Source organism: Seriola aureovittata, chromosome 10 (genome assembly GCF_021018895.1).
Source record: "Seriola aureovittata isolate HTS-2021-v1 ecotype China chromosome 10, ASM2101889v1, whole genome shotgun sequence".
Lineage (NCBI taxonomy): Eukaryota > Metazoa > Chordata > Actinopteri > Carangiformes > Carangidae > Seriola > Seriola aureovittata.
The window spans coordinates 1,432,501-1,445,649 of NC_079373.1; the positions used below are offsets into that span (position 1 = coordinate 1,432,501).

Genomic DNA, 13,149 nt, shown 5'->3' on the forward strand with positions numbered 1-13,149 from the left:
AGACTGATTGATCTGATTGATCTGCTGGAGTAGGGACAGAGCAGCTTATCACATCAGAAGTGCTAAAATCTGTGTTCTGTGTTCACCCTCAGTCCATGATAGTGAGCAGTACTGTTCAGCCAGTGGACAACCAGCTTCATGACCTGAGCCTGGACCCCTACAGCCGCCACATTTACTGGACCTGTGAGACCACCAACACCATCAACGTCCAAAGGATGGACGGACACACCGTGGGCGTGGTCCTGAAGGACGACACTGATAAGCCCAGAGCCATCGTGGTCAACGCTGAGAAAGGGTGAGCTCACTTCTGTTCTGCTGTTTGCAGTTGGCTCCACAAAATAAAAGCTTTATTATATTAAGATGTGTTATACTCCAACAATCCAATAAGTCATTAGAACAGTTTATGGTGTCACACAGTGAGAATAGGCAGGTGCATACAAGAACATATGTAATGTGTGTGTCTCTCTGCAGGTACATGTATTTCACCACGGTGCAGGAGCGCTCAGCCAAGATCGAAGGAGCCAGTCTGGACGGGACAGAGAGAGAGTCTCTGTTCACCACAGGTCTGATCAGACCAGTTGCTCTGGCTCTGGACAATAAACTGGGAAAACTGTTCTGGGTTGATGCCGACCTCAAACGCATCGAGAGCAGTGACCTGACAGGTGAGTGACCATGAACAGAAACAATTCAAAGAAGTTATTAGGTTGGATTTGTTACATTTCCTGTAGCACTTTGAACACAAGTGAAGTGATGTTGTCAGATTAATGTGATGGTGTAATGATGTCAAACAGGGTTAAAACTCTCACATAACCACAGTAATAACTTGATCAAACAGCATCATTTCATTATATTTTCACTTTTCTTTCATACCAACTGTGGGGGTGAATAAATGAACAACCAGAAAAACTCTATACATACAGCTTATTGTCGAACATGCAGAGCCTCAGCACTGTCACATGCTATAAAACAAGTAGCAGAATTTGCTCTGTACTGATGTTAAAGGTTCTGTAAACGATCGTCATTGCTACTAGATGTTGCACTACAGCACCAGCATCTCACACCAAAAATAATGCTTCATCGGCCACTACTCCAGCCTCCGTTCAGCCCCACCACCCCCTTCCCTTCATGTTCCCAGTACGGTGTTATGGAGCCCGGTGAAAGCCTCCACTAAACACGCATGAGACACAAGAACAATCTAACCACAACCATTAGCCAATGCTAGCATAGCTGTGATATGCTCCACAGCAATGCTGATAGTTAGCCTGCTAGCAATAGCAACATTTATGGAACACATTCATAATATCAGAAACATGTGAGTTAGCTAATGTTATCATGTCTACTGTAGCCATGACTAATGAAAACAGACATATAACATTATGAATCATCAAGTTACTGATACATGGAGGAGGAAAAAAAACAGTTCTGAGTCCAGCTGGACCCTGTAGCAGCTCGTACGGTTCTCCTGTCAGTAAAACCAGACCAGTATCTGCTCCACAGTCAGACTGGGAGAGAAATTCAGTTGTGGACTGATCCACTGGGACCGGCCGCAAATGACACTGACAGAGATGGTGAAGACACTGACGGAGCTGTCACAGGGATTTGAGCCTGTAGTCCTCAGTCCAGTCCAGCTGTGCTCTGGTGTCATTTCTTTCTTTGTCTGAGGCCTGTTTAGACTAAAACATGGTTTCTTCTTCAATGGTTTAACAGGACAGACTCACATGTACACACGACCAGACCGGCAACCAAAACAAAGCACAGAGTAAAGATTACAACTCACACCGAGGGGGTGTTGCTTCATTCTTTGTTCAGGACACCATTACTCCTCTATATATTTACATAGAAAATAGTTGTTTGCTGCTGTATTACACCGGGAACACACTGCCTGTGTTACATGAGTGTAGCAGCTGACGTCACTGAACTGCTGCAGAGAAGCACGTGTGTGTGTTCACACCAGCTGTGTCTCTGCTGCTGCAGCTCTGTCTCTCTATATAGAGTTTACAGGTTATTGGAATATTGGATTTCTCTTCATTATAAATTTATTTCTGATTTATATTTGACAGAAAACATCACTAAAATGTCACTGTCTCCACATGCAGCTGCTACAATGGTTAAAAAATATGATAACCCTAGACATAGAAACTAAAGGGGAAGGAGTCAGTTTTATATGATGTAAGTGGTATGATGTCACTATGACAGCAGAATAACATCCATCCTCCCTCTTACTCTCTCTCTCTGTCTCTCTCTCTCACTCTCTGTCATGTCATGTCTGAATGAAATCATAATAAGGAACATTAACCCTAAACGTCTTCCAGGATTACAGATACATGAAGATACATGGAGACATTGTTTTATTAATGAAAGTTTTCACATATCCACAGTCACATGTTTCATGTTTCATGTTTATGGAGCCAGAAAGTGACGACATGTTTTCTACATTATGGCTCTGGAGTTTATACCTGAACATCCTCCATTATGAATCATTTAAAAATTAATTTTTGGACTCTGGGACTGATGGTCACAGTTTGTAGTTGGGTTGAGCAGTGTCAGCTGTCTGTCACAATATTCATAGCCACATGCAGCCACATTGAAAATGTGACCAAAAACAGACATTTACTGAAGCCATTCCACCCACACACTGATATTATTTGTTGAACTGAGACCAAGGAACACAGACAGACACAGATACTGCAGCATGCTTTTTGCCTTTTTTTGGTCAGATGGATCGAGCCAATTCCAAACAGCTGTTTTCACATTCACATGCAGATCAGCTCGGGGTGGTCAGGCTGATGAGGACAGTGTTTATGGGCTAAGAAATAATATTTCACAGACACTGTTGATGTTAGATCAAGCAGACAACACAGAGGCTTTGTTTGTCTTTATTTACTCTGGCTCATCCAACCACAAACACAGCAGCTCAAACAGAAAGACACAACAGTTGTTCAGTCTGTCATTCATAAAGTATGAGAAGCACATCAGCTGCATTTAGCTAAATGTAGTCAAACACATCACTACTGTGCTAATGAAAATCATCAAGTCTGTATAACCTCGCAAATAATGATGATGATATGGTGCACAGTGTATTTATTTTGCATAGTTTTAGGTATATTTTTTAATCCATTTTGGTTTTATATTTAAACTCAGATTAATATTATTTTCAAATCAAATGAGTGTTTTCCTGATATGGTGAAAGATGGGACACACAACTGTCATTGTAAGTCTTATGAGTTCTGTTTGCATCCAGCAAATTAGTGAATGACACAAATTTATATCGTCATATATCTTCTATTTTCTTCATTGCAGAAGCTGTTCACTAGATAACAGTGACAGGTTAATCTTTTAAGCTCCATATAGTCTAAATGTAGATGTCGGTGTGTTGTGTGATTATAGATCAGGTCTAGGTTCTATATTGATACTGTGAAAGTATCAAAGCCTCAGTCCACAGAGAAATGCACACAGCCTGTATTCAGAAACTGAGCCTTAAAACCAGCCGTCAGGACTTCTGGAACTTAGTGATGTCACAACAAAGCAGTCACCAAGCCCCAACCCAATCTGAAGAGAGGCTCGGAGCCTCCTCTCTTCTGATTGGCTCCTGGACTTGTCGTTACTAGAGCTCCAGAGAGAAGCCTGACAGAGGAGATGTGGAACTACATTGAGATGGTTTTTGGTTCTTAAAACCACAAATATATCTTCTTATGGATCAACACTTTGGATAAAACACAGAAGTGTAAAATATGGATCTTTAAGAAACTAAAATGCTGCATAGTGTAAGTGTTGATCATCAATCAACAAAGCAAATTGAAGGGATCCTTATCCACAAAATTCATTTATCAATATTATTTGGGTTTTTTTTAAACTTTCAGCTTCAAAATCCAGGATTGGTCATGATGTACTAATGTCACGTTCTTATGACATCATTCCTCCAGGCGCCAATCGCATTGTCCTCCAGGATTCCAACATCCTCCAGCCAATGGGGCTGACAGTCCTGGGAGATCACCTGTACTGGATCGACCGGCAGCAGCAGATGATAGAGAGGGTGGACAAACTGACCGGAGACGGACGCACACGCATTCAGGGTCGGATATCATACCTGACCTCCATCCATGCTGTGGAGGAGATGGACCCACAGGAGTTCGGTATGGCCCTTCTTATGTACATACACTGAGTGGCTCGGTGCAGGATGTTTGGAATCGGTGCAGTATTGAGCAAGAACGGTTTACCCGACATGTTCTCCGTTGTTTACATTTCAGCAACTGTCTCCTGGTTGCAGAGTAAACCGTTCTTGTTCACTACTGCACTGACCCTAAAGATTCTTGTGTCTTTCAATCATCTACATCCTGAGAAAACAAGGCCCAGGTTCAAAACTTCCAAAGTTATCCTCCGGTGGTTTTTCAGGAAAGCATGTGCCCTTTTTAGTAATGACTGTTTCCTCTCTCCAGCATCCCACCCTTGTTCCCGTGACAACGGCGGCTGTTCCCATATCTGCATTGCTAAGGGTGACGGTACACCTCGCTGCTCCTGTCCCATGCACCTGGTGTTACTGCAGGACCTGCTGCGCTGTGGAGGTAAACAACAAACAACAAGCAAACAACTTTATGATTAAGATCATGGTGCAGTCAGTCCCCATTCATCTCTCCTTGGAGCTGAGACTCATTCAAAGTGACCCGCCTCCTTTACTTGGGTCCAGAGAGTTCAGTCTGTGTTAACATGTAGGTTTTGACATTTGGACCATCGATGCTATTCCATGCTACTGGTTGGCATCAACAAACACAGCACATGAAATGAATGTCAATTATGATATTGAAGTTACATTTTTCTCAATAAGTAGTAGTAGTATATATGTGTATATATATATATATATATAACCCTAACCCTATGTAAATATTTTCACAAATATTGTCAATATTCCTAACCTCAGTTCATTGGTAGGTTGAATGGGGTATTGTTTCTTCCCTTGAAATGATAAGGTCTCGAGGGTTTCCTCTCAGAAATTGATGAACAATTTAAACGCCTTAGGACATCCAAAATTGCCGTGTTAACACTGCATTTTCTGTTGTCTTTAGACGTGTATATTTGACATCTTAATGCAGACGTCAAAATAGAAGTTTTGGACAAATGTGTGGCCCATACTCCAGGAGCACCAGGCCAGGTGGATCTAGTCTGACTCGTGGATCCTCACAGGCTGAAGGCTCTGATCTTTGCAGTCTTCAGTGCTCAGTCCTCTGATTTACCTTTAATGTTACATGTTTCACTGCTCCTCCCTCTTTGTCCTGGTGTCCACTCCACTGTGAACATGTTGCCTCCTGTTTCTCTTTCAGAGCCTCCCACCTGCTCCACAGAGCAGTTCACCTGCTCCACGGGGGAGATCGACTGTATTCCGATGGCGTGGCGCTGTGACGGCTTCTCTGAGTGTGAAGACGGCAGCGACGAGGAGAACTGCCCCGTGTGCTCGGCCTTCCAGTTCCAGTGTGATAAAGGAGGCTGCATTGATGCTCAAAGGCGCTGCAATGGTGAACCCGACTGTGCTGATAATTCTGACGAGCAGGACTGTGAGAGTAGGTTTACACCTGAACACACAGGTTTACCACGGGCCAGTTCAGACTGAATTCACTAAACTGTACTTAAGCAACATTTTGAGGCACATTAAACACACCTTAATTGTTAAATTGAATTTCTCGACTTCATGTTACGTCACACACACATATCTACCTGACAGCTATAGTTAATTCATCAATACAAACAGTCTAATAATAAATAGTAATATTAAACTGATGGGCTGTTCTACCTGGCTACTCTACTTTTACTTCTGACATTGAACTACATGGATCTACATGTGTTTTCTCTGTTGCAGCGATCTGTCCTCCGAACCAGTTCCGCTGTGGTGACAACCAGTGCATCACTAAGAAACAACAGTGTGACAACTACTCTGACTGTCCTGACGGATCAGACGAGCTCGCCTGTGGTAAAGACACTGAAACACTCATACAAGATTTAATGTAAGCTTCATTTACTTCTGCTCAACTTGACTGTGTCTGTCTTTGTCTGTTCCATGTGTAGAGTATGTGTCTCCTCCTTCCAGTGGGATCCCCAACACTGGGCCCAACACCATCGGTCCAGTCATCGCCATCATCCTGCTGGTCTTTGTGATTGGAGGAGCCTATTTTGTCTGCCAGCGCGTAGTGTGTCGACGCTACAAGGGCCCTAGTGGGACTTTTCCTCATGAGTACATCAGCGGTACGCCACATGTGCCCCTCAACTTCATCGCCCCCAGCAGCTCCCAGCACGGCACCTTCCAAGGTAGGAGCAGACCCACTGTAGCAGTAGTGCTGCACTCACAGCAGTACTCATATGTGATGATGTTAGTGACATGTGAGTTGCTGTGTGCAGGTATTTCCTGTGGGAAGTCCATCATGAGTTCAGTCAGCCTGATGGGCAGCAGCAGCAGTGGAGCTCCTCTGTACGACAGGAACCATGTGACCGGAGCCTCATCCAGCAGCTCCTCATCTACCAAGGGAGCATTCTACCCTCAGGTCCACACACACACACACACACACACACACACACATACAGTCTGCACACACACACACACACACACACACACAGTCTGCACACACACCTGTGCTGCTGTCTCTCTCCACAGTCAAATAACACCCAGATGTTTTGTTTGTAGATCCTGAACCCTCCTCCGTCCCCAGCCACTGACCGCTCTCTCTACAACACAGAGATCTTCTACTCCTCCAACAGTCCATCCACCACCAGATCCTACAGGTAACACACAGTCTTACTGAGGTCTGTCTCACATGGACCATATCAGCTCACCAGCAAAGATGCAGCTGCATTGAGGGTCGGCCCTGTTAGTAGTTTACTGTTAAGCTTTGCTGTTTTATTCCTGCAGTTATTTACCAGGTGATTACAAACTCATGCTCTTCAATCAAATTTTGTTCATTTCCAAAGAGCTTTATTTTAAATTCTGGTGGAGATGTAAAACATCAGTCTGAATTTTGTAGAAATGTGTGTAAAAATCTGCAGAAATCTGTAGAATATTTCCATTTGACAAAAAGCTGGAGCAACTAAAACACAACATGATCCTGTGTGACAGAGTACAGGTACAAGATGATGTCACAAGCTTAATAATATGATTGGGGGAAGCAAATGGAGAAAACTGTATCTCTTTTTGTGATTAAACCTCTTTATTGCTTTTTTTAGTTTACAAACATATATTAAAGAGCTAAAAGATTGACACATGTAAATTAAAGGTAATCATAAAATAAAATACGAACACAACATGTACTTTCCTCAGTGTATGACACAGGCTGTTAGACATCCACATAACACCTTATGCTCTTCCATCGAGGATAGACAATCATTTGATACATAAAGAACAGGGATGGGATACATGGATATCAGTTGTCTTGGCGATCATCTCTACCTATTGCACCCAAGTATGGGCCCATATCTTCCCTAATACATCTAGACTGTTATTAACTCTCTGGATAAGCTGCTTATAAGAAGCCATCTTAACCAGCTCTACTCCCCATTCATTAAAACTGACACGCTCTTTTGATTTCCAATACCTCAACACTATTCTACTTCCTGTTTCTAAGGCTGGTTTCACCCAGGAACACACCTCTGAAGGCAGATTAACTTCCCCTGGCAAAATCCCCAATATGCATAATGCTGGATTCACACTGAGATCTGTCGAGTAGAGAAAACTGTCTTAAGCGATTTAACATACAAGTCCAAGTTACCTTCTGCTCCAATCAGAAGTTGGAAAACCTGGAAATAACAGAGTGCGTGTAAATAGTTTCACAACAAAAAGAAGACTCAAGTGAAATTAAATCATCCACACCATCACTTAAATTTGCCAAAGATTATATTAAGAAGGTTCTTCACAACACAGTCTAGTTCTGTATGTTCAGTTTATGAGGTCACACAAATACTCCACCTCAGTTTTTCCCAGTATTCAATAAACAAAATCACAACCAGGAAACTCCAGTCCTTGGCCGGCTGATCAATGATGTAACTTCATCACTCAGTCGGTCAGTGCAACAGTAAATTCTTAAAAATCTCTTGTGAAATCAAACCCACATCCACTGATGCTTGAAATTGGTTTACCAAAAATTAGGTTCACAAAAATAAAGCAACATGTGAGTAAAATAGTAGATACATGTAAAATAAATGCCTGTTTTCTGTCACTCTACTTAAACCAAATTTTACTTAAAAGGCCTGTTAGAGGCCTTCTAGCTCTGGCAATGAGTCACATACAATCTCACAATAATATCAATCTGAAAGTGAAGAGTCTACAGATTCTAACAACATTCAAACCACATTTCTAGACTTTATTATCACAAAGATATTAATAGAAACATCTGTCGAACTCAGAGGGTTAAAGCCATAGTGTCTAATCAGGCAGACTAGGCTATTTGTCTGAAGGATGTCTCACAATTCTTCATTTGTCTTTACCTACCTGGCTAAGCAGAGAGACAGAAAGTTCAGTGTAACTGTGAAGTGAGAAACCCCCCTGCACACCTGACGTGAGAGCAGCTTTATTAGCACATCAGTTGACTTTCAATATATAAATACCTGGGTTCAAATGAAGATTAAGCAGAAGTGAACTTGAATCCTGATCTAACTCTATGTCCACTCCCCATCAGACCCTACCACCCTGTCCGTGGTGCTGCCCCACCCACCACACCCTGCAGCACCGACGTCTGCGACAGCGACTACACCCCCCACCACCTGCCGGCCGGGCTGGCGTCGTCAGCGGGCCGCTGGAAGGCCACGGGCCACGGTAGCCACGGCAAACACAACAAGTATTATATGGACCTGAACTCAGACTCGGACCCCTACCCTCCACCCCCGACTCCCCGCTCCCAGTACCTGTCAGCTGAGGAGAGCTGCCCCCCGTCCCCTTCCACAGAGCGTTCCTACTTCCACCTGTGCCCCCCTCCTCCCTCGCCCTGCACCGACTCCTCGTGACCCTCCAACAGCCAGAGAGCCCTGTGAGGAAGGAATGGACAAAGTGTGCTTGCCTCACCCAGAACTGGCCTGGTCTGGCCCACTTTACTAGGGAAAGAACTCATGTGCCAACTTCCAGCCCTGACCGGCTCACACATGCTGCTTTATATCAGCTGGTTAGACTCAAGTGCCTTGTTCAAGGTCCCACTTTGGTCATTTCATCATTCCAGTCACCCTGGAGCTTTCAGGGCGGCCATCACCTGATCAGTCGTATTTCTGTCGTCCACCTATCCTGCTCCAACATTCACTCACTGCGGCAGGTTGAAGGTTTCATGCCCTTCCTGTCTCTGTGCAGGACACAAGGAGGAGATGATGAGTGAGTACAGCCAGCAGCTCCCTCTTTACTTTTCATTCCTCTGCTGGGCCACTTCCGTCTGTCCAAGTATGAGCCTAAACACACTGACTGAGAGTCACCAGTGTGCACTGGTGTGAGTCCAGTGCCTCAAGTTATTCATTAAAACTGAAGCCAAGGCATGGAAGGCATGCCGCCTCCCCCCACTCTTAGCTTCCTGCCATTTGTCTCCTCCTTCCTCACAGCGTCCTTGTTGGCAGACCAGTGGCAGGACTGTATATAGTGTTAAAATAATATGAACAAAAATAGATCAGAGAGCAATTATTTTACTATTTTATTCACGCTGGCTGATCCACCGCTCCACAGAAGACAGAGGACAGGTAGACGAGTGGATGTGTGCGTGATGGATGGATGACTGGACAGCTGTGTACATGTGAATGTTCCACATTAGTGTAGGAGGTTAGATAAACTCATAGATGATTACTGGATGAATGTGTAGAGTGATGAATGGATGAGTGGATGGATGGAACAGGGCCAAGAGAACGTGTGAAATCTTTTGTACATTATTTTGAAATTGTGTCCCTCACATTTCAGATCGGGAATTCTTTGTAGTTGAACCTGGGGCCTTTTTAAACGGTAGAAACGTGACAACAACATACCAAATGAATATCATGATGTAAAGCTATTGTACATATGTGTAATGAAGTCAGTGACTGAGTGGATGCTTTTCATTGTGAACCTGAACTTTTTCTTTACTCTAATCGTCCCGTTTACCAAAAGTGTGTTTGCTGCTATTGTGTACATACTATATCAGTAACTATGACATATAATTTCACAGAAAGCCCAAAATTACCACTCTCATACTGACAGTAGATCATGAAGCTATTTTACAGTTAATAACAAATTATTCTTATAGCGACTTCTGTTATTTGTATTTGTGTTTGTGTGTAGATCATTATGTTTGTTTCTATGTCGGTCAACATGTTTGGTTTGAAGGAGTCTTTGGAAAAAGAAAAGTGAGAGGTAAACAGAGCTGAGACAGAAATCCACTGAAAACAGAAAAACATCCTGCAGAAACCGTTCCACTGCAAAACCGAGTCAGAGGTCTGATTCACCAGGAACACTTTTCTCCTGACCTGTGATCAACTGCTGGACAGATTTCTATTATATTTTCTGGATAGTCCCGGTCCACAGAGGTTGAACCCTAATGATTTTTCTGATCCACTCGCCTTTGCTCTTCAGAGACTCATGTCTCATAATCAATTTGATGACCAAGAGGCAACATCATGCTCCTGAGGAGATGAACATGTTTGATTTTAAAGAGTCACTGAACGCCTTGTTTTAGTTTGGACAAGTACTTTTATGTTAGTTAATCTTCACAGTTTCACCTCTTGGGACAAACTTTACATTTTTAGGCTTTAAGCAGATCAGAATCACCAGCATGTTGCTCCTTCTGTCCAAACCTTCTACTGGACACTCGCCTCTGGGGGTGCTGTTGACGCTTTAGGTCTTTATACCAGTACATGTAGTGGTGCAGTTATTTTCCCACCTCCAAGGCCTGCACAGATCAAAGCCTCTCAATGATTCTCATCATGTACTGTCATGGTCAGGACAGAGGTTTGGACATCCAGTCCAGCACTTAGTGATCCTCAACACAGGACCTAGCAACTAAAAGTGTGAAGACATTTTATGCACTTACAGAAAGAAAAGAACATAATATTAATATTTCCTAGGAAATAATTGAGTGTTTTTCAAGCAGAAGGAGAATGTTTTGGCTTCTCTGGGCTGTTTATACCGGATAAATCAACCTAAGGTCATTCTCACAGAAGTTGGAAAAGAGTTTTAGGATCAGAGAGAGTTCTTGAACAGACTGTATCATGTTCTTGCACAGGGTTTGGACAAAGGAGAACACAGCAAGCTTCCTTTAAGCTGGCCCTTCTGCCATGTTTTTATTAGAAATAGTGTGTGTGCTCACAGGAACATCTACTATCATTTTAACAGCACAGTGCCAGCAGACACCTGTGAGCGGAGTGTGTAGTTTCCTGATAGAAAAAGATACCAGCACTTTTGGAGGTGGGAAACTCGCTGTCGTCTGATGAATCCATCTCCTGTCAGGTGACATTACAGCTGATGTGTGGTGACTGGCTGCAGATGGATTTCCAGATAACAGAGCTGACGTTGCATCTGTGTGTGTCAGCTCATTTTTTTGAAGGGCTGTAGGCCCCGCCCCTAAACCACTGTGTCAGTAAAACTCCTTAAAACCCTGTACTTGTTGTCTCAGCTAAAAATGCTTTGTGTAATTTACACTTGTGACAAATTTTGTATCAAAAGCATTTTTATATAATAAAGGTTCTATTTTAAGGAATGTTGTGTGTGTTATCCTTGTTGAAGGTCAGTGAACTCTGAGGTTTTCTTTACATATCAGTACCTTAGTTAACTGAGCTCTTAACAGTAATAGTTGCAATATCAGCTGTAATCGCAGGAGAACAGATCTAATAGGAGTCGTATTTTGACCAGTCTATGGTGAGTAACAGCATTTGTCAGAATAGGTATCACAGCAGACACTAATAGATGGAACTAATAATAACGGTAAACCATGGCTGTGAACCGGTACCGCAATGATTACACCTGTACTATTCCTGTTTTAAGATATCAATATGGTCTGTAGCAGGAGCTGTACAGCTTTAGCTTATACCTAGAGTTGCTGTTGATTAAAGTTGATTAACACAGTGTGAGTATGAGCTCTGAGATCACTCTACCCACACAAAACAAATAGGTCTAACAGAATAGATGAAGTAAAGATTGGGCTCGTCCGGGATTTGAACCCGGGACCTCTCGCACCCAAAGCGAGAATCATACCCCTAGACCAACGAGCCTTTACACGTTCCGCAACAGAAAATAAGGTATTTAACTGACTTCACATCCCCGTGTGGTATCGTAGTGTGTATACAGAGTAATGCTGACATCTATTGGTGAAACAGGGTAATCGCATTTTAATAGAATTGAACTCAAATGATTTAGTGTAATAGTCTATCACATGGACAAAGGCTGTAACTTCAAATAGATTTTTACTTCATCAGAAGAGTAAAGACCAGAACTGATGCTGTACTTGCACTTCACCCGTGTCTGTTGTTTTGTATGTTTGTCAGCAGGATTACACAAAAAGTGCTGAACTGATTTACACCGAATTTAGTGGAGAGATGGATTATGGGACATGGAAGAACCCGTTAACCCGTTTTGTGGCAGATCTGGATCATGTACTATGAATTTGAATTAACAGAATTTGAATAACAACAGAACAATTGTTAAAAGTATTTATTGTTCCTATGTCTGTTACTTTTTATTGTAAATTTCCCAATCACTATATCACTTCACTTCAACTTTATTTCATTGCAATTTTGCCATCTCGAGTGCCACACCTCTTTGGAATGCAATTTTAATCAATATTAAATAAATAAATACATAATAAACAAATACAGCTATGAATAAATGCTGAAATAAATGAGTTAGGCATAAATGTAGGAATATATAAATACATGTAAATATAAATATATAAGTGAGTCAAGGGATTTGAGATGTTATCGTTAGCAGACCATATTGACCAACATGGTTTAACAGCACACACTATTTTGGCCCATATTGAATACTTTTTAGAAATACACACACGCATAAGTGCTCTTCATCTTCTGATCTTCCTCATCTTCTTTGATGTTTGAATGGATGTTGCACTACTGCCACCCTCTGGTTTTATTCTTGTTCAGAGTGTGAGTCAGTGCTGTTCTGGTGCTGTTGCTTTGGTCTGAAACTGTGAGATAACAAAAATGGCATCCAATACATTTCAG

The 13,149-nt window shown here is 42.5% G+C and overlaps 1 protein-coding gene and 1 non-coding gene across 2 annotated transcripts in view; one reads left to right on the top strand and one right to left on the bottom strand.

The window, feature by feature from the left end:
• The window catches only part of lrp5 (low density lipoprotein receptor-related protein 5), a 76,543-nt gene extending 64,875 nt beyond the window's left edge, over positions 1-11,668 (top strand). Inside the window, exons 20-29 of the mRNA XM_056387173.1 lie at positions 93-295; positions 472-662; positions 3,924-4,133; positions 4,437-4,562; positions 5,316-5,552; positions 5,849-5,959; positions 6,055-6,294; positions 6,385-6,527; positions 6,668-6,765; positions 8,652-11,668. Of these exons, the coding sequence (XP_056243148.1) occupies positions 93-295; positions 472-662; positions 3,924-4,133; positions 4,437-4,562; positions 5,316-5,552; positions 5,849-5,959; positions 6,055-6,294; positions 6,385-6,527; positions 6,668-6,765; positions 8,652-8,976 (1,884 nt within the window). The 3' untranslated portion in view covers positions 8,977-11,668. The remainder of the gene's footprint in view (positions 1-92; positions 296-471; positions 663-3,923; positions 4,134-4,436; positions 4,563-5,315; positions 5,553-5,848; positions 5,960-6,054; positions 6,295-6,384; positions 6,528-6,667; positions 6,766-8,651) is intronic.
• A 443-nt stretch (positions 11,669-12,111) lies between these two features.
• Positions 12,112-12,183, bottom strand: trnap-ugg (transfer RNA proline (anticodon UGG)). The gene has a single exon. It is a non-coding gene; the product is annotated as a tRNA-Pro (tRNA).
• Positions 12,184-13,149: the final 966 nt, after the last annotated feature.